This window comes from Aotus nancymaae, unplaced genomic scaffold (assembly GCF_030222135.1).
Source record: "Aotus nancymaae isolate 86718 unplaced genomic scaffold, 86718_ANA_hifiasm-v0.15.2.pri h1tg000003l, whole genome shotgun sequence".
In the NCBI taxonomy this organism is placed as follows: Eukaryota; Metazoa; Chordata; class Mammalia; order Primates; family Aotidae; genus Aotus; species Aotus nancymaae.
Genome location: NW_026988414.1, coordinates 30,153,232 through 30,175,461, shown reverse-complemented (window position 1 = coordinate 30,175,461; position 22,230 = coordinate 30,153,232). Strand labels below are relative to the sequence as shown.

General features: G+C 37.4%; 2 protein-coding genes across 2 annotated transcripts; both read right to left on the bottom strand.

Moving 5' to 3' along the window:
* Nucleotides 1-5,362: 5,362 nt before the first annotated feature.
* LOC105727323 (large ribosomal subunit protein eL31-like) lies at nucleotides 5,363-5,793 on the bottom strand. The gene has a single exon (XM_064375970.1). It carries the CDS (start codon nucleotides 5,783-5,785, stop codon nucleotides 5,408-5,410), a length of 378 nt encoding a protein of 125 aa, XP_064232040.1. The 5' UTR covers nucleotides 5,786-5,793; the 3' UTR covers nucleotides 5,363-5,407.
* An 8,442-nt stretch (nucleotides 5,794-14,235) lies between these two features.
* LOC110567134 (cytochrome c oxidase subunit NDUFA4-like) lies at nucleotides 14,236-14,484 on the bottom strand. The gene has a single exon (XM_064375962.1). The coding sequence runs from the start codon at nucleotides 14,482-14,484 to the stop codon at nucleotides 14,236-14,238; it is 249 nt and encodes an 82-aa protein (XP_064232032.1).
* Nucleotides 14,485-22,230: the final 7,746 nt, after the last annotated feature.

Below are 22,230 nucleotides of genomic sequence, written 5' to 3'. Positions count from 1 at the left end.
CTTAGTATTATACCTGTTAAAATATCTAGCTTCCGATAAATGGCTGGCATTTATTCATTGTTTAACAAAAATCTGTTGAGTACCTATTTATGATCTTCCAGGCAATGTCTGTGCTGTCCAATATCACAGTCACTAGTCACGTGTAACTATGTCAATTTCAATTAATTACAATTAAATAAAATGTAATAATTAGTCCCTCAGTAGCACTAGCCACATTTTAAATGCTCAGTACCTACATGTGATTAGTGACTACTGTATTAGATAGTACAGTTATAGAACATCTCATCATGACAGAAAATTCTATGAGATAGTGCTTTTCTAGCCAGTAGGGATTCAGCTTTGAATAAAACCAAATCTCTGCCTTTCGGGAGCTTACATCTGGGTGGACAATAGATAATAAATAAATGTATACTATATCAGGTACTGACAAATATTTTGAATAGTAAAATGAAATGCTTTCCTAGTACTTTCTATGGCTAATATTGTCCTGAGTGCGTTTTATTAACTCAATCACACCAACAATCCCATGAGACAGATAAGCCAAGTAACTTACGCAAAGTCAAACTGCTAGAAAGAGGAAAAGCCAAAATCCAAACCCATGAAATCTGGCTTCAGAGTTCATTCTCTTAATAAACATGGTGTATTTCTTCGCAAAGCAAAGCAAAAATAGGAAAAAAAATCAATGAAGAATAATAAAATAAGAGGTTAGAGACTAGTAGTGGGTACTATTACAATTATTATAGTAAACATCTTAACCTCCATGCAAATAGGATATTTTACCAGTTAGGTTTTGGCCAGAAATAACACGCTACAACAGGATAATTGAGAATTTAATGAAAAAGTCTATTCCCAAAGGTGTGGGTGAAATTAAAGAAAACCAGTAAGGCATAGTGCAGTGCATACCCTAGGGCATGATACTGCAAGGAACTATGACTAATCCTCAGCCTGATGAGCAAAGAAAGGAAACAGTTATTAAAGCAACAAATGAATAATTGTAAAAGGGGAGACATCCTATGGGACCTGTCGCTAACAGAATGAGGCAGTGAACCTATGGTGACCCATCAGGGAAAGAGCCAGGAGAATAAATAGCATAACTCTACTTTCCTCCTACCATCTGATCTCCTACTAGTGTCTGCCATTGGCTGAACCCAACCAGAAATCAGAGGGCAAGAGAGCCCTGGATGCAATCCATGTAGCTCAAATTCCCAGGACACAATACTGATTGAATGATCAGGAGGAATAAACAGAAGATATCCAGTAGAGTAAACATCTTCTCTTGCACTTTATTTGTATAAATTGAACACACCTTTTGGGACACACAAAAAGTTCCATTAACTATTGTGTCATAATAGAGTAATTCAGTTTGAATGTATACCTAACTGAGACATAAAATATTAATTATTACTATTACTCTTCGTAATGGGAAGACTGGGGATGGTGGATAAACAATATGAAACATAACTTAGAATCCCTACTTCTGTGGTTGGTCACGAAATTTAAGTTGAGAATCATAGCTTTCTTCTTCCACTACTCACTACTCATGTTCCCCTTTCTCTCTGCCAGCATTTCACTGTATGAGACTCTTTACAAAGTGACCCCACAATTTTTATTTTTATTTATTTATTTATTTTTGAGACAGAGTCTCAGTCTGTTGCCCAGGCTGGAGTGCAGTGACACAATCTCATCTCACTGCAACCTCTGCCTCCCAAGTTCCCACAATTCTCATGTCTCAGCCTCCCAAGTAGCTGCACCACCATGCCTGGCTCATTTTTATATTTTTAGTAGAGATGGGGTTTCACCATTTTGGCCAGACTGGTCTCAAACTCCTGACCTCAAGTGATTCGTCTGCCTCAGCCTCCCAAAGTGCCGGGATTACAAGCATGAGCCACCACGCTTGGCCCAAACTTTTGACCTTACAAGATTTAGGTTCTTGCCGTGCCTCTCTTTACTGAGTTGCTTCAGTTTTCCACTGATTAGAACCACTAGATATGTGCCTACTCACATGGACTCGTTAATGAACTTCTAGGTTCTAGATATAGTCCTCCTTGACTTGACTGTATAGCAGCAACCAATTTCCCATTGGTATTATAATCAATTACTTAGGGCAATATAGTGGTGCCTTCTTTTCTTGTCCCAGTTTCCAGTTCAACAGGCTGTGAATTCCCTGGTAGAAATATTTCTTCTTTGGGTATTAGAGTTCCCCAATCTACTAAGTTTGTGGGGCTTGGAAGAAAAACATATTCCTATAGTAAGTTTTTTGCTGTAATAGTCAGAAGAATATATCCTTGCTTCCTGGACATCTGAATCTGGCTATAGGCAAATTATGTCACACATTGGCTGTTGGTTTAAGGAATATACTGCGTTCTTGAGGGTAGCATCTCAACCTCTCATGGTGTTATCTCACAGCTGGTGTCATAACTGAGCCTTTGGGAGACCACTATACCATTTAATAATACCAGCTTCTTCTGGATGATGGAATCTGTGGTAAGACCACTGAATTCCAAAGATATTAGTTAATTGTCATACTTCTTTTGCTGTAAAATGGGTCCCCTGAGCAAAGGTAATCTGTGGTAGAACAAGGCAATGGTATGGTTATTCTGTAAGTCCATGAATAGTGGTATTAGCAGAAGTGCTGTGGCCTAGGAAGGAAAATTCTTAAGCAGAATATCTCTACAGAGGACAAATGGTTATTCCTCTATGATATTAGATGTGCAATATAAACAACTTGGCACCAGGTAGCTGGTTGGTTCTTCTAGGAAATAATGCCATATCCCAGAACCAGCATTTGATCATTGCTGTTGACAGTTTGAGCACTTAACATGAACAGTAGCAAAATCAGTGTTTTATTGAAATTGATCAGTACTACCATTGAAATCATTCAGAATCTGTCCCTACTGACATGGTCATTTAGTACATAGGCCCATTAAATAAGCCCTACTTGACTAAAGAAGCTGATTAACATCTACAGGACAGGTCGTATTAACTACCTGATTCAGATCAAAATATTTTCAACTTTTTCCTGTAATTTATTCTTTATGCATGTTATTTAGACATGTATTTTTAAAGTTTCGAATATTTGGGGCTTCTCTCTATATTTTTATTGATTTCTAATTTTATTCTTTTTAATATATGTAATACATTAACTATGTATATACATAAAAACTCAAAGAATATATATGAAATATCAAAGGATATATACATATTTTAAAGAATGAAATCTTTTTTTTTATTTTTGAGATGGAGTTTCACTCTTGTTACCCAGGCTGGAGTGCAGTGGCACCAATTTGGCTCACTGCAACCTCCGCCTCCCCAATTCAAGCCATTCTCCTGCCTCAGCCTCCCGAGTAGCTGGGATTACAAGCATGCACCACCATGCCGAAGTAATTTTGTATTTTTAGTAAAGATGGTTTCTCCATGTTGATCAGGCTAGTCTTCAACTCCCAAACTCAGGTGATCTGCCCACCTCAGCCTCCCAAAGTGCTGGGATTACAGGCTTAAGCCACTGCTCCCAGCCCAAGAATGAAATCTTAAAGGAGAGATATATACATATACATATATGTATTCTTTTATTTTTTTAATAATTTTTTCAATTATACTTTAAGTTCTGGGGTACATGTGCAGAACATGCATGTTCTGCACATGTACCCCAGAACTTAAAGTATAAAGTGCCATGGTGGTTTCCTGCTTCCTTCCCCCATCATCTGCATTAGGTATTTCTCCTAATGCTATGCTCCCCTATCCCCTGACCCACTGCTATCCTTCCCCTAATCCCCCAACCCCCAACAGGCCCCAGTGTGTGATGTTATATATTCTTTTAAAATCTGTTGGGACTTTTTTTTTTAGTGGCCCAGAATATAGCCTGTCTTGGGGAATGTTTCATATGAACTTAAAAAGATGGTACATTTTGCAATTATTGGGTGTTGTGTTTAATCATCAGCCAAGATCTGTGTAGGAAATAGTGTCATTTACATCATCTTCTGTACTGATTTTCTTCAATTCTATCAATTATAGAAAAAGTCTGTTAAACACATAATGATAAATTTGTGTATTTCTCCTTTTAGTTGTGTAAGTTTTTGTTTCACATATTTTTTGTTTTGGCACATATATGTTTATGACTGTGATATCTTTTATCATTATGAAATAACTTTGTTTCTGGCAGTAATTTTCGTCTTAAAGTCTGTGGTATTAAAATAGTGTCTCTAGCATCCCCATGCTTTTTTTTTATTTGCACATCTAATACATTTTGGTTGAAGACTGGACGTTGTAGATAATATATTGTAGCAACTCTGAATTCTGTTATATTTTTCTGAAGATTGTTGGGTTTTTGTTGTAGTAGGCAGTTGACTTGCCTGGTCTCAAATTTCAATTTTCAAGCCATATGTCCCTTGTAGCTGCTACTATCTCTGCTGATGTTTCTCTCTTTCCTCAGCTTCTGCTTTTTTAGACTGTCCCCCTAATATCTTTCCTGTGACTAAGTAGATTAGTCCTCAGTCACGCATTTGGGCAGAAATTATACTCAGGCTTATTCTCTATCTTTTTGCTTCTGGAGTTTTCTCCCTAAACTCCCCCTTAAACTGATCTTCCAGTTCCAAGCCACCCTTTGATATCTCAAGCAAGTAAGGCTTCTGCTTTCTGCTGCCTGAGCTGTGCACATTTAGTTTTAAAAAATGGTAAAATTATAAATCTCACTAAGTGCAGTTTTATCTTCCAAAGATAGACTCTTCTGATTTTTCTCTGCTTTTTTTGTTGCCTCCCTGGGGTGTTACCCACAGGTGAGTAGTTTAGCAGTCAGCCGTAGAGTTGGGCAGAGTTTATACTCAGATTGTGGGTCTCCATCATTCTGCTGCTCTCATGCTTCTAACATTTTCCCCTGATTTTCCAACTGATCTGTAAGCGCTAAACTGTGTCCCCTGCTACCTTGTGTTTATAAAGCTGCGGTTTTCTGCTTCAGGAGCTATGGAGATTGAAGAATACACTCAGTCAAAAAAGTCACATTTTAACAAAAGTAAACTCTCTTCTACTCTTTGCCTGCTTTAGATTGCTTTTCAGTGCCCTTTTATATTTCATCCAGATTTTATAAAAGTCATCTGCCAAGCAGTTTTATCTACCAATTCACTCTACCATTACTGGAAACTGGGACTCTAATTAGTTAGGTATTTTATAAGTACTTCTGTTTTACTCTATATGTCATGTAGGCAAAAGGATAGACAGAAAATGGTCTGAAGTAATATATTTAGTAGCTAATAAAATTACCAGCTACTAAATGTCAATGGCAGTTGACATTTTATGTCTGCTTTTCTTGTTCTTCTACAAACCCAAAGATTTTCCCAAAATACATGACTTACTCTTTTTTTTTTTTAAAGGCAATTTTTTAAGTTTATTTGATGTATTTGACGACAATCAGCGATTAGTTCTCATCCACATTGACTGTCTGTAGATTTTTGAAAGTGGTAACAGGTACATAGGTAACCAAAGTATAGAGCTTATTTGGTGAATCTTCATCCTCATTACGTTTTCTGGACAACCGCACACAGATTCGGTATGGGACATTCCTTATTCCTTTGGCCCAGACAGCTTTGTTGAGCCTGGTATCAATGCGCACATCTGGAGTTCTCATTTCCTTCATAGCAAATTTCTGAATCTCTTTGAATGTCCGAGGGGTATGCTTCTTGAAGCCCACTCCATGGATGCGCTTGTGAATGTTGATGGTGTATTCTCGGGTCACCACCTCATTGATGGCAGAACGGCCCTTTTTCTTCTTGCCACCCTTTTTTGCGGGAGCCATTCTGTCGGTTCCGAGGTCGACTTACTCTTAATTACCCAAATTCACATGTCAAGGGAGGATTTTAAAAATTGATGCATAATATTTTACATATTCATGAGGTACACATGATATTTTGTTTCAAGTATAGACTGTGTAATGATCAAGCCAGTGATTTGGAGTATCCATCACCTTGATTATTTATCATTTCTATGTGTTGTGAATATTTCAAGGTCTCTCTTCTAGCTACCAGCAGTTTCAAATAATTCAAATTTTCATTGAGTGAAAGTGAAGACATCAAACTTTCACAGCATCACACTGAAAATTTTAGTGTATCAATTAGTTTAATGACAAGCAGTGGGAGACATACTGAAACATGCATAGGTATCAATGACTAGGAAGCAAAAATTATGAAAGATGATAATGAAAATAGGGCAGAGTTTCTGTTAACAAAATTTCAGGTAGACAATGTGGAAAATAAATAAACCAGTAGTTCTTCACTTAGGTTACAATCTCCTGTGGCTCCTAATCTCATCCTTTTAGGATTTCTTTCTAGATATAAAATAGTAGCTACTCATACTCATTCAAAGGCGGGGGCAGGGAAGCCAGTTCTTGGAAAAAAAAACTTTTTTTTTTTTTTAGCAGATTGCCGTAATGGCCCACAAAATACAATGAAGGATCAATCTCTAGGGTGCTAAATTTACAAATCTGAGACCCTAGAATAATGGCAAGTATTATTAACGTTGTTTGTTGAAAATAGAAAAGACTTAAGTAATGGTAGCAACATTCATTTGCTCTGAGCCTTCTTTTATAGACTCTCAAAGAGGAGGATTATGTCCTCAACTCTCTTCCTTTCCTGGGTTCACTTTACTTTCGGAGGCAGGTAAGGTACAATTTACCTTTATAGGCCTGCATGGCTGGGTCTGAAGAAAAAGAGGAGAGGGAAATCATCCCATCCTGCTGATGGGTGCAGAGCAGAGTGGGAAGGGGTATTGCATAAAACTTTAAGGGCAGAATGCAAGTACTGGCTACTGTCCCTCCTGTGGTCCTACGAGGCCTCAGTAAAATTTTCCAAAATTAAAAAAATTCTTGTTGCAATTATATGTATGATGAAATCATTAGAAGGTGTGGTTTCACATTAAGATGATATACCTTTTTGTTTTTATTTAACTTCAGACTTCAAAAAAAATGTAAAAAAATCTGTAAAGATTTTAAAAATTCTCTAAAAGTAATATTTAATCCTGTTCGTTTTATTTTTACATATGTATTATTTGTATGTCAACCTAAATAATAGAGCCTCTCTAAAAGAAAAGATGTTTATTTGGGAATTGAACATTGCAATGGCAATATGCATGCCATAGAAACTAAGTGCATATTCAGGGAGGTAATGAGAGACAAAGGTTTTTTATTTTTGTTTTGATTACACAATTATTTTGAAATAATTATCCTTGGCTACGAAGATCAATGACAAGGATTGCTGAGTCTGTCCCACAGATTGGCTGAGCGGTGGATGAAAGGAGTACTCAGACACAGGTACAGAGTGTGAAAGAGCAGCTAGGGGACTGCTGGCAGAGTGAGCAGTCCTGATAAGCCAGAGCTGCTTATATTTATTTAGTACTGGCATAATGTCAAAGGCCTGGAGCCAACACAATATCTGGGTAATTAACATGGTCTTCCCTCCATGCAAGGCGCAGTCTTGTGCATGGATGATCAAAGATCGGTCTCCAGATGACATAAGTAAGTAAACTTATCTAGATAGATTTCTTTATACGCCCTTGTATCTACTCTTCGCCCTCAACCTCAGGGTAAGAGAATCAGCTGCTTTCAGCTTCATTCTTGCCCGAGGCTTTGCAGAGCCTTCAGATCTTTCAAAAGGCCAGCTTCTTTCCCTATAGTTTCTTCCACCACCCTGACCAAGCTCCTACAAAGGATGACTCTAGTTTAAGTTTGGACAGGCAATTGCTGGGCCGATGTCCTTTTAGAAGTACTTTTTGTTTTAAGGTCCTGATGATCTTGGTCCATGGTTGTGGTTTTTATAGAGTCTTTTTTGTTATCATATATACAAGCATGAGAGCCCTGTCTTCTTGGCCTTCCTTGGCTCTATTTGTCAAGGTTTTCTTAACATTAGTGACTCCATTTTGATTCTGACAACTTTCACATTTCCCCCCTTTTGATTAAGATCTTTCTATGAAAGCAATATTGATTAATTAATCATCTTGTAGTTAGGTTTTGTTGTCTCTCAGTGTTGGATAGATCTGTTCCAGTTGTTGGTCTCGTTCTGCTATGAGAGGAGTCATTGGCGACTATGAGTCAGTGTTAAAACCATTTAGTCACATTTGAGCAACAAGGGATGTTTTAAGGGAGTGGCTTTCAGGCTAAGTATACATGGAGTTCATTATTAAATTTGATTTTGTCTGTTTTGTGGTCTTTTGTTATCATCTAAAAATACTGGGCCATGATTATTTCGTTATGAGTTGCACTTTTGTAAAAATTTTAACAAGCAACAAATGCAAAGTTTAAAAAAGGAACATATAAAGTAAAATTAATAGTAATATGAGAATTTTAGTTTATACAATGGTTTTGAGCCATGAATTTAGACTTAAAGATAACTAATTGAATAAATAAATGTTCACAGAGAGTTACATGAGCCCTGTTTTAACTATGTAGCACGTTTTAAAATTTTGTGTATATGGGTCTCAACTTTTTTAAAGAAATTTATTTAGGTAGAGTATGTAGTAATAGCAATGGTGCTAACATTTTTTAGTTTAACTAATGGATACTAAATAATTTCTTAGGTTAAGTTTTGTGAAGTTACCAGCAGAAGCTTTTGATTGTGAAATTTTATGATCTTGCCAAGTGAAAAAGGTAGCATTAAGGGGGCAAAAGTTTCATTATGATATGGAATCTTATTTTAACATCTTGGTAAAAGCTGTTTATAGCATGAAAACATTAACCATTAACTTTTCTTTTTGATTTGTAGTTTGAATGTCTCTGGTCATGACATTGGGCAGTTTGGTGAACTTTTGTGTGGTCCATATCTTAGGCATGAGGCTTCTTTTTTCTTTCTTTCTTTTTTTTTGAGATAGAGCCTTGCTCTGTAGTGCAGGCTGGAGTGGAGTGGAGTGGCGCAATCTCAGCTCACTGCAACCTCTGCCTCCTGGGTCCCAGTTCAAGCAATTCTCCTGCCTCAGCCTCCCAAGTAGTTGGAATTAAAGGCACAAGCTACCATGTCCTGCTAATTTTTGTATTTTTAGTAGAGAGAGTGTCTCACCATGTTGGCCAGGCTGGTCTTGAACTCCTGACCTCGGGATTCACCCGCGATGGCCTCCCAAAGTGCTGGGATTACAGGCGTGAGCCACCGTGCCTGGCCAAGGCTTGTTTCTTAAAATCAATTTAGTTCTAGTTTATGGGGCTCTATGAATTAAGCAGTTTTTATTTTGAGTTGGAGAGTTGTAGCCAAATATTGGGGCAGAATAGGAGAATGTAGGATCTAGTCCAGTCTATAGGTAGATGAGAAGATTGAAAACAATGTACAGAGATATAATACAGTAACAGGTGTACCATAGGTTTTTTTTGAGATATATAATATTATTTTTTTTTTAATATTGATCATATAAGAATTTTAGATTGAAAAACTTTGAGGCTAGGAAGCCAAATGAAGCCCAACTTTAGATTTTACTTATAGTCCTAAGTTCTTGAGCATGACAGGAAGTGACAATTTATTTACTCATATTAAAGCTGAGAATTCTTGAAGGCAGGCATTTTATGTGCATTTAAAAATGTGACATTTTAGTTAAAGCCTTGGTAATATAACCAAAGTTTTAAAGGGTATTTTGTTTATAAAGAGAGAGCAGATATTAATTGAAATTATGTAAGTAAAAATAAAAATACTTATTAATGACTTTTAAATTTTTGGAGAATCAACTAGGGAGAAAAAGCAAATATTTTCATCTTTGTTTACAAAAGTATACTTTCCCAAGTTTTTCTAAACTACAGATAGGTTATGAGAGAAAATGTTCTTAAATCTGGAAATCAAAACGTTTAAGAGCCAACAATGCTTTAAATAAAAGCCATAAGAACATTATTTGAATCAATTATTTAATTTTATATAATTAATTTTTTGTTTTGTTTATCTTCTCTATATAAGAGAAAAATATAAAGCTGTCTGATCAGTAAATCTAGGTGAAAATATATGTTGACAATTTTGAAGACATTTTTATTTTTATTTTATCAATAATTTAAAAACCAGCTTATTTATTAAAGATTTATTTAAGTCATATGAACTAAAAAGCATTTGGATTAATAACTTTTTATTTTGTATGAGTGCTCATTTATCTAAATAAAAAATTTTACGGGCATTTTGGTCAACTAAGCCAGATTTTGCCATGTAGACACAACATATAACACAATACATGTACATATGTATAAATATATTTAAACACATACATACACAAAAACAAAGAGCTTATAGTTTTTATTTTAGAATTTTGGTTAGGGGATAGTAATATAAACTCATCAGTTTGTAAAAGATAGGTGGGTCCAAATTGTATTTTTGATAAAATTGGAACCTGTTCATGTGGCTAAACTTTTATTTGCTCCAGTAGGTAAAGCTGTGGACCAAAATTTGGGGTAAAACATTTTTCAGGGCAGTTTGATTTTTAAAAATCTCTTTTACTCCTTTTTTGCCCAGTTTTAAATGAGTTTAGGTTTAAACTTTCAATGTTTGCATTGTGGGGAGGACTAGCTGAATTGTATAAGAAAAACATCTCCAAGTTGCTTTGAATTAGTAACAAATCGTCTTTTGCTTGCTGGTCTGATTTGTTTGATTAGCACATGAGGGCAGGGAAGCATTTTAATAGTTTTTTTAGAATATTAATTTTTGAATTAAGTGTTTTATCATTGTATACAACTGTTAATCAGGCAAACCTAAATTTATGTTTTTGGAAGGTGTCTATGTTGTTAGCTGCTCTGGAGCTATTATAATTTTTAAAGGCATTAATTTGAAAGCCCTTTAAGATTTTTTTTTTTTTTTCGGTCTTGGCTGGAATGCCAGAGCAGTGAGATAGCAGTGAGTTTTATTTCACCACCAGTAGAAAAGCCAACATATTTAAAGTAGGAAGAATAAAATAGAGAGATATAGAACTTAAAAGACTACATGTTAACTCTATAGTTGCAGGTTTTTAAAATAATGACCATTTGAGCTCTGAATTTTCTTTGATGTAATTTTCCCATTAGTTTAAAAATGTGCACAAGAATAGACCATAATATGTAGCCAGCTGGAGTCCCAGGAAACCTGGCATGCCTTGATATTTGAAAATTCCATTCTGTTTCTTATTAATCCCTTAAGGGCAACAAAACTGTAAATGTTGTAAATCCAGGGAATCTCAGAGGGTTAAATTGGTGTTTTAGATGGTGGTGACTGCTCTAATGGCTTTTAATTAGCCATCCTGTGTCTACTGTTTAGGATGTTTATTTTCTTCTTCCCAGAAGATTTTCAGAAATAGTCAGGGAAATGAGTCAAATGTAATTAAGGGAAACTGAGGTAAGAGTACTCACAAAATTTTAATCCAGGTATGCGGATTGAATGAAATACTAAACTAGGCATGCAACCCAGAGAAGACATGCCTCACGGACTGAATGTAAATTCTGTAGAAAGCAAGAGTATTCTTGTCTTTATAGCAGAAAGGACTTATCAGAAAAAACTGAACACAAGTATTTTATAGCCCAGAGGGGATGTAAGATTTCTTGTTAAAGTGGCTTTATTTAAACCAGATCCCAAATAAAGTAAAAAACCCTCTGCCCAAAGGAAAGAGGCTCAGTTCATAAGGGCCAAAAAGGTGAGCTGTGGAAGTGGAGGGATCAAAGGGCTCAAGTGAGTACTGCACGCTGGCTCCAAATGCCACCAATTTCCTCCAGTAGTGATCTTTTGAGATACTACTTCTGATATCATATATGTCAACCTAAGTAACAGTCTCTTAAAAAGAAAAAAAAAATGTGTATTTGGGAATAAAACATTTTTTTTTCTTTTTTTTTTTTTTTTTGAGATGGAATTTTGCTCTTGTTACCCAGGCTGGAGTGCAATGGCGCGATCTCGGCTCACTGCAACCTCCGCCTTCTGGGTTCAGGCAAATCTCCTGCCTCAGCCTCTTGAGTAGCTGGGATTACAGGCACTCACCACTATGCCCAGCTAATTTTTTTGCATTTTTAGTAGAGACAGGGTTTCACCATGTTGACCAGGATGGTCTCGATCTCTTGACCTCGTGATCCACCCGCCTCGGCCTCCCAAAGTGCTAGGATTACAGGCTTGAGCCACCACGCCCGGTGCAAAGGTTTTTAAAGAAGAAAAAGGCTTCCATAATTGTTTTGAACTTATTATTCTTGACTATTAAGATACTTGCCTACTAAGATACTTGACTGTTGTCACAAGGGCAACACTATTTTGAGGTTGGACAGGCGGTTGCTGGGCACATGTCTGTGCAGAAATATTTTTTGTTTAAGGTTGCAATGGCCTTTGTTCAAAGTTGTGGTTTTTGTAGAGTCTTTTGTGTTTTCAGCCATAGAAATGTGAGAACTCATGGCCTTCCGTGGCTTTATTTGTTGGAATTTTCTTGACATTAGTGACTCCATTTTGATTCTGATAACTTTCACATATTTGTGTGTGCATGAGGGGTGATTACTTGAGAATAAGTTGCAGACATAATGTTCCTTTATTTCTAATTACCTCCTTGTCGATTTTCTAAGCACAGAGACATTCTAGACATTGTATACAACCCTAATTTAATTTTTAAAATTGAGAAATTAATATTAATAAAATATATTACCTAATATATAGCCTTGTTTAAATTTCATCATTTGTCTCACTAATATGCTTTTTAACAGAAGAAAAAAACTTCAGTTCAAGATCAAACCCAGAATTATGTTTTGCATTTATTTGTTTTGTCTCTTTAATCTCCTTTAATCTGGAACTGTTTCTCGGTCTTTTTATTAGTTTCCTACTTCAGCTATAAAAATTATCAAAACTTTAGTGTCTTAAAAACATGCACATTTATTATCTTAGAGCTTTGAATGTCAGAAGTCCAAAATCAGTCCCAGTAATCCAAAGTCATGGTGTCAGCAGAGCTGGTCCCTTCCTGAGGCTCTGAGGAGAGAATCCATTTTCTTGTCTTTATTAGTTTTTAGGACTCTCACACATTTTTGGTTCATTGAGCCACTTCCTTGCATTACTGTAATCCTTACTTGCATCACCACATCTGTGACTACTAACTCTGACTCTCCTGCCTCCTTTTTATAAGGATACTTGTGACTATAATGGGCCTACCCATATAATCCAGATAATCTCTGCATGTCAAGATGCTTAATTTAATCACATTTGCAAGGGCTTTTTTAAACTATGTATGGTGACATATTCACAGGAAATAGATATCTTTGGGGAGCATTAGTCAGCCCACCACAGTGCACATGATACAATATGGTTTTGAAAGTCATTGTGAGTCCTTTTGAAAAGAAGGGAGATGGAAATGAAGACAGAAAAGCAGGGAAAAGAAGATAATGAGTGGGAAATTAAAAGAAGCTCAGGAAAAGGAGGAGACAAGAAGATAACCTATGAGTTTGCATTTCTGGTTTGGCACACTGCTGAAGATCGAGATCCCCTTCTTGTTAGGAGTCAGGAAAAAGCAATATGCCTTTTTCTGAACCTATTTTTAAAGTTCTTACATTTTAGGAAAAAGTTGATGTCTGACATCTGTGGTGGGGGACTGTCATAAGAAAAAGTGATTTATTATTTCTAAATTTTATCCCAGTGTATAGACTATAAATTACAAAGAATATACACAGTTATACACCTATGGAATTATTTTTCTGCAAGTAGATACATTTCACCACTTCACAATTCATTGTACAAAAAGTAGATGATTTGCTTTACGTGAAATAGAAGTTGGAGCTTAAAAAGAAAGTCAACCTTTTCTCTCTCCAGGATATCCAGCATGAAGCGACATTACCATTCCTCCCTTTTGCACATATACATCTGACATTCTCCTGGGCCCACAGAATGCAGTTTGATTCTTCTTTGCATTTCCCAATCTGTGCTATAACTGCTACCATAATGATGCTGTAGCCACAACAGAAAAACGTACTCTTAGAATTAGTAATGATTCAGAATATGAGTGAGCTGAATCTGATGGCTGAACAACATGGTACCACGGGAAGTGAAATCCATTGACCAGCAGGAATAAGAGCCACATGAAAAGAGGAAGGTGATCTTTCAGATTTCCAGACTCCAGTTTGAGCATCAAGTTGGATAATAGCTTTTTTTTTTCAAGTTTCATTTCTTTATTAATCAGTGTAATCTCCAATAGATTGCATCAACATGATTTCATACATTTAGAGGAGAAATATTTCCTGATTAAGTGGAAAATGGTGCAGATGGCTTCTGGAAGACCTTCATTCTAAAGCAGCTTTATAGTAAAACATTTCATTTAGAAATCTGGACCTTCTTTCTCCAGTATGCTGTAATCCACATTCACTGAGTAGAACTTGTATTGATCATTGGGACCCAGTTTGTTCCAGGGCTCTGGGTTATTCTTTCTGTCCCAACTAACATCTAGATTGAATAATGGCAAACACAAGAAATACAGTGCTGCTGTCGTACCTTCAGCTCCAATAAATATAAAAATGGGGATGAAGCTCAGATGTATGTTGGCCTGACTGATGATCTGGCGGAGCATGTTTGTGGCAGAGGCCTCCGATTAGAAAGGAGAGAACCAGCTTAGTCATCAGGCCCTGGGCTAGGTAGTATCTGCCAGCTAATAACTTTTAAGATTACATAAGACACCCAAACAGATAAAACAAGGTTTTCCTTTCTCTATCTTCTCTGATTGCCAAATGTCCAGCTTAGAGTTGCCCTCTTTCAAAGATGCCAAACATGTCTCAGGGTAGGTCATTTCCTGTGGTCCCCCATGTGGGTAAAATCCTTGGCTCTACTGACAAATTCCAAGTGGGTTTGTTTTGGAGGCATCTTCCTCTCTAAATCCTAAATACTCTGTTGATACTCTTAATCTGGAAATTTTTGAGGGGTAGAAAAGGGCAGTGTGATCTAAAATGTCATCCCAGTTTCAGGTTTGAACTTGTTAAGGAAATACCTCTTCCTCAGTGAAGTGCTCTTTTTGGTTTGGATGTGGTACCCTACAAGTTCCAAATGATGAAAACTAAATGGATGAGTTCTCGTGGAGATAATTTCTAAATACTTAAGCAGTTAAAACTAAAACTATGTCTCTGTGAGTCCAGTTATGGGACTCTTCCTCTCCCCCCACCCCGCCCAGCCAAATACCTCCAATAGCTTGCAAATTAGGTGATAATGGACACTGAGAGTTATACTATAAAACAGAATGTCACCCCACCATCCCAATACCAAGAATCTGATCTTGTAGTAGAGGATTAGGAAAACCATGAGAAGCCCAGAAGAAGAATACATTATGTGCCTTTACATTTCTTGTTAGGACATCCTTCCATCCCCAGATAATTAGCTTTGGATGTCCCTTGCTCTGGTCTTTGTGCTATCTTCCAGAGTCCTGGCCACACCTGCAGCGTTCTGCAGGTCAGAGACCCTAAGAACATGAATCTCTGTCAGATTCTTCAGAAAAGAACATCTATAAGAAAGAAATCTTTTTCTTGCCACTTCTCATAATCATAACTTTGATGGACTTTGGGCTAAAAGTTCCTTTTTCCGTGAGGAATGGAGGTGAGTGAGGGAAGGATAAAGATGTGGGTTGATAAAAATATTTTTCATTGTTGAGCAGCATTTGTGCACAAGGCATGTGGCACAAGATTGCCAGGTGCCAACCCAGTAACAAATACTCATTTTCATACTTGCTAATAGTTCTAGAGCAATGTGCCCAAATGAAAACTACATTTCTCTCTCACTTCTCAGGGTTGGGGTGAGAATGAGATATAAGCTGACGTAGTTGGGTGAGTTTTCAGGAAAGCTTCTGCTATCTGGAATGCAGATGTGAAGGCTGTAATTCTTAGAGCCATCTTGGACCAAAAAGGGATCTTGCAAATGAAAGTCTCAAGTTAAAGATTACAAAGCAAATGAAGGAAGAATCTCAGATCCTTGATCATCATGGAGCCTCAATTCTGGATGTCCTTCTTCCAGACTTCTTTCACTTGAGACGGTTAATTATTTTTTCAAGTTATTGTTACTTTGTTTTATTATATGCTATTAAACAATCCAATACAGGTTATGAAGAGGAATACCCAGTTATTTGAAGTTATTTTGTATTCAGTTTGTTAAAATCGTATGGTTATAATTTTCATGTTGGGTGGTAGTTTCAAGGATGTTTATTATTATAATTTTATATGATTGTTGTTATGCATAGATAATAATAATTACATTCTTACATTCTCTACCACAGGGAGCCATTTTTTTTCAGATTAGAATCCCAAATTGAAAAGTTATCAAGGTCTTTTATAAAAGAAAATGAATTGAAAAGTTCTGGGGTGGGAGGTGGAGGGAAGAGAGGTGGTAACCCGAGAAAGCCTGGAAAAAGTCCTGGGAAGACAAGCTTATAGGATCCTGTTTCTCATCTGGAAAGCCCCCTTTTTGGTTCTACCCTAACCTTCTCCCCTACCCAGATCATCCACTGGGTACCAATTGTGGTAGGAAGAGTTTGCTATTTTTCCCCATTCTTTTGTGCTGTTCTGCTTTTTAAAAAATTGGACTTTGGGGGTTGTTAAATAAAATTTATAGGTGGCCATTGTTTTTGATTGAGCTCCTGTGCTAGACCCCAGCAGACCAAACCAAAATATAGTCCATGCTAACTACCACATAATCAAATTGAAACTTTAAGGAATGAAGATAATGCCCCAAAAGGCCAGTGTTTTTCTAAAAAATATGGGAGATTCACAGCAAACAATCAGAAAGGGACTAATCAACCTGAGCCAGCATGATAAGGAAGTCCTCTCTACTTTCTGGTTTTTTGTTTGTTTTGTGTATGTGGTTTTTTTTTTTTTTTTTTTTCTTCTTGTTCCTGCTCAACCTACTTTACAAAAACCAACTGTTCTGTTATGTTCAGTGGAGCTTCCCTCTAGATGGAGTGCTTTCTGGTTCATGAGTCACTAATAAAAGCCAATTACATCTTTAAATTAAATTTATGACATTTTATTTTTAACAATTCTGATAACCCACAAAGGGACTCAAAGGAAAGACGCCGATACCTTTAAAGTCTACTGTCTTTCCTCAGAAAGCCTGGAAGTCATGAGCAACTTTCTCTCTCTTTCTGTCTCTCTCAGGCCCAAGTTTTGCTGTCTTTTATATTTGAGCACATTTAACTCTTTGGCTTTTTGGTCCCAAGAGTTTATTTGTGCTGTGGCAGGGCATATAATTTTGAGAGTTCACAATGATCAATGGGGTTTTGTTTTAAAGGTAAATGAGAGCAATTGCAGTAAATGGCAATTACTTCCAGAAGGTGACTCCATCTTTCACAAGTTTTCAGAAATCTGGATTTCCTTCTCTTCATTGCTTTTATTCTTATGGGCTAAGGTAAGGAAATATCATTGGCTAAGTTGGTCAAGGGAATCTCAGAGCCAAGCCACAACTTGGCTGATGGGCATTCAGTTGGGCACCAAAAAGCTGCCAGTGGACCCTGTCACCTACTAAGAAACTCCTGTGTTAGGATAAGTTGGTCATGGATGGGTTAGATGGTACTAGTTTACCTACCAACCTCAAGAAAATTCCTATGCAATGAAGAACACAATGAAAATAGCACACGACCAAGTCCTATGGCAATTCCTCCTTAAGCTTTTATCTCAGCTCTGAGAGACCCAAGGTTCAATGTAAAAATTGGATCCTACTATCTAAAGGACTGAGTCCTCCACTTTCCAGTATACCTGCCTTTTTCAAGTATAAAAATATGGCTCCAGAAGCTGTGAATACTTACAAAAGTGACAATTTTTTATCAAAGATAATTCAGAATTACAATAGCCATATGTGGAACATTCCAAGTGGAGAAGATTGTTCATCTGAAAGGGTACTTGAAACCCACGTTTCCTGAATTAGGAAGACGGAATGGGATGCGTATTTTAATTGGCAGATAGAAGCTTCTAAGAGATTACAAGACTCTAAAATAGCTTTTTTAGATTTATTGCAAAAGGCTATTGAAAAACTGAAAATACAAGCTATCTCCCACACCAAGGATGATATGATTGATGGGAGTCCCACTGCCCCGCTCTATTCTCTTTTTCCTGAGTATTTACAACCTATTAACTCTCTGTCTGAATTACCTTTCTTCCCTGAAAAAAAAAAATCAAAAATGGTTTTACAGTTTCTTTATAAGAAAAAAACCACCTGAGAATTCAGGAGATAGTCCTTGAGTGACTTATGATCTTTGGACAAAAAACGAGCTTAGGACTATAGTTAAAGAATTTCCTAAACCTAGGGAAGCTCTCTTCTTTAACATTCTGCCTTCTACACAGTGGACAATACAACCCAGCCAACCCTAGCCACCACCTTTATAAATGGACTCTCCCCTGAAATTATCCGGTTTATAAAAACACAAAAGATAGGGTAGGAAGCTACAGGTTTAGATGAATTAGTGATTATAGCTGAATATTTTGAAAGGACCTTAGAATAAGATGAGAAATGAAGAGCTTCCAAATCATTCATTTTGCAATTTAAGCAACTCCATAGCATCAATAATTTAAATGACCTTTGGACCTACCACAGTGCTTTCCTAAGAAGTTACCATTAGAAAAGCAGTTTCCAAGAAAATGTTGCCATTTGTGCAAACAATGGGGACATTGGACTAGAAACTGCCCTCAAAGATTTCAAAGGTGGCCTCTAAAAACAAGCTGCCCACCCTCTGGTAGCGATCTGCATGTTACCCACCAGGACTGATGGGCCTCTGTGGAAAACTACGGTAAGCCACTACCAGTGATGCATTTAAATAGTCAGGAGGAGACAGAGATAAAAATACACTGGAGGTCTCATCCAATTTTAGTAGATACTCGAGGCACTCTTTCTACTTTACACCCCACTTTTACAAGACCACCTTTCTCTTGGAACAAAAAGGAAATTTTAGTTGTGGAAATCAAATTCAAGAAGAATTTGCTTCTCAACCTATGCAAGTGACTCAAGGCCCTTTTCTGAAAAACATTCTTTTTTTGCTGTGTAACACAATCCTGGTCAAATTATTGGGCAGAGACCTTCTGTTTGGGCTAAAAGGCCTGATATGATTTGCCTCTAATAGAGACTTGACTGAAATTTCCTGACTCACCTGAGCCAGATCTCCTGTACACTTGACCATCTGTCCTAGACACACAGGAAGAGGACAGTCCACAAAATGCTCTTGACTTAACGGAGATATTCAATGACATATTAGCCTGTCTAATACTAGTATGGAAAGGATAAAAAGTGCAGACCCTATTAAAATTTAAATAGACCCTACTAAGCCTCTTCCCAAATTCCCTTAACATCCACTAAAGCTGGAGGCCATACAAAGTCTTGAGCCAATAATAGAAGACCCAATTGCTGGGAGATTAATTATATCATGCACCAATCTTCTATCATGCACCAAACCCTGTTAGGTTTTTACAGGGAAGATGTAACTCCCCAATCTTCCCTGTAAAAACCTAACAGGCAAAGGTAGCAGTTTGTTCAGGATCTACAAACCATTAACAAGATAGTTATTTCCCATTATCCAGTGGTTCCAAACCTTACTCTTATATCACAGTTTCTCCCAAATTCTAAATGGTTTACAGTGGTGTACCTATGGTTAACCTTCTTTAGCATTCCTGTTAACCCCGACAGTCAATATCTGTTTGCTTTCACTTGGAATAATCCAAATATACCTGTATGACCATGCCTCAGGGGTTCACTGAAGGCCCTTCCTATTCCTCTCGAGTGCTTGAGACTTGAGCGCTCTCTGGTTCCTAGAGGCTTGACTCTCTCTTGCAATATGTGGATGGCCTCTTACTTTGTTTACGGACTGAGGAGGTATCCCAACACGAGTCTATCAATCTGTCATAATGGTTAGTAGAGAAAGGGACATAAGGTTTCCCAAGACAAATTATAGTTATCATCAGATACTGTTCACTATTTGGGACATGATGTAAGTGCTGTAGGTCTCTAGCTGTCTCCTAATAAAGTTAGGCTTATCCATATAAGGAGGAGACAACTTTGCAGGTGTTTAGGTTTAGTTGGATATTGCTATCTGTGGGTCCCCAATATTTTCCTATTGACATATATGAAGTCACTAAAAGCTCAGTTCTTGAACCCCTTCCTTGGGAAGAAAAACATGAGCCAGACTTTGTAGGATAATAAGGGCATTATAAAGTTACAAAGCTCTGCTGGTTTAGGATTGCTCAATTATTCAAAACCTTCCACCCTGTTTGTGCAAGACAGTAATAATCAGGCCTTGGGAATGCTCACACACCTACATAGTGGAGGGTTTAGGCTGTGGATTATTATAGTGCTTAATTAAACTCAGTCACCAGGGCGAACCCAAATTTCCTTAAAGCTAGATGCAGTGGAAAAACTGGTTGTAGCTTCTGCAAATCTGACCTTAGGTAATGCTGTGTATCCCGACACACCACCTACAGTACAGTCTTCTCAATTCTAGCTGTGAGCAGACTAATCTCTTGCGAAATCCTTTTACTCTTACTCTTTAATCTTCATCTAAAATGCTGTAATGCTCTTAATCCTACTTTGTTGCCCTTATCGGATGAAGGTAAACCACCTGACTATCTGACTATACCATGATAACCTCTCAATTAGTCATTTCCCATCTTGATTTGCAGGACATTCCTTTTGAAAATCCTTTTTGAGACTTTTTTTTTTTTTTTTTGTGGATGGATCTTAATGTTAAAGATCAGGAAGAAAACTTTTGTGCTGCACGTGCATTCACCATCCAATATGAACTCATGGAAAGTGGCAAACTGCCCCACTTGAAGTCCACTCAACAGGCAGAGCTTTGTGCACTTGTCCGTGCCTGCATTTTATCTAAAAACTGGTCTGACTGACAGTTGCTATGCATTTGTGGTGGTTTCTAACTTTGGAATGCTTTGGAAACAAAACGATTTCTTCACATCTGCAAGCACGTCATTACAAAATGACCCACGTGTTGAAATAATTATACAGCTCACAGTAATGCAGAATCTATGAGAGCCCTGAGCTTGTTTTTCTGCAACTAGATGGCCTTATCTGGGGCTGAGGGAAGACCATGACACCAGAAGTCTGTTGCTTATGTTCAGTCTACTCTGTAACCTCGTTCAGGTTGCTGTCACTGCAGAAAACTCTGCTTCACAAAGATAGGATGTTAGAAATGAAAGCAGGCTTTTCAGTGCTTTTGTGGCAATTGCAGAATATTCTACCTTGATGATTAGGATTTGAAGTTGTCTTAAACATACTTTTAAGGCCACTGTCCTTTGCAGTGTCATGCAATTGGTCCTCTTCTAGCATGAACAAAGTCAATTCACCTGGCTTATTCACAAATGGGTCACAGATCCATTCCTTCCCAGTTTGGGGGTCCTTTGTGCTTGGCAAGTAATGCTCAGACTCTTCTGAAAGCTGAGATAGGTCATCTATCTGAAAAAAAGAAGGCCCTGGCTCAGTCTCTTTCAAAATCTCTCCTGATGTTTGAAACATGTCAGAAATCCGCATGTTCACTCATCGCCCCCATAATTTTAGTTTGGCTTTGAATGCAGCCACTTTATCTGCCAATTTGAACACAGTTGTCATTCTCCACCAAAGTGACAGATTGAGTTTGTTGAGCAGGTTGAATATGTCACACAAGTAAGCAAGTTTTGCAACCCACAGTGTGTCACTGAAATGTGCTGCCAGTGGTGACTGTTTTTCTAAAAGAAATCTTTGGAGTGGCTCTTGTAATTCAAAAAATCTGGCCAGAAATCTACTTTTAGAAAGCCATCTCACTTCTGTGTGTAAGAGAAGGTCTGTGTGCTCTGCGTCTATCTCCTCACAGAGCTGCACAAACAGACATGAGTTAAGGGCATGTACTTTAATGTGGTTGATCATTTTAATCTTATGCTGCAAAATGTTAAGTTCACGTGATGTTTCTCAGCTAGCCAGCATTTCTCTATGGATGACACAGTGTGTAGAATCACATTCAGAAGCAACCTCTTGGACCCTAGTAGTGAAACCAGAAAGCCATCCAGTCATGGCAGCCACTTCATCTGTGCACACACAATACAAAATGATCATTTCAGTTTTCCTGATATGTAATAAGTCAAAGACTTGAATAGTTCTGCAGTCATCGTGTTGGTTGGCAATGAAAATGCACATAACACCTCCTCATGCACGTCCTCCTGAAAAATATAGTGCACAAAAACAAGCAATGTTGCCTTGTTGTCAACGTTGGTAGACAACGTTGTTGTCAAGGTTGGTAGACCTGGATTGTGTACCATGGATACTCATGAATTCTAACAATTATGCCTCAGCATCCTCTGCTATTTCGTCAATT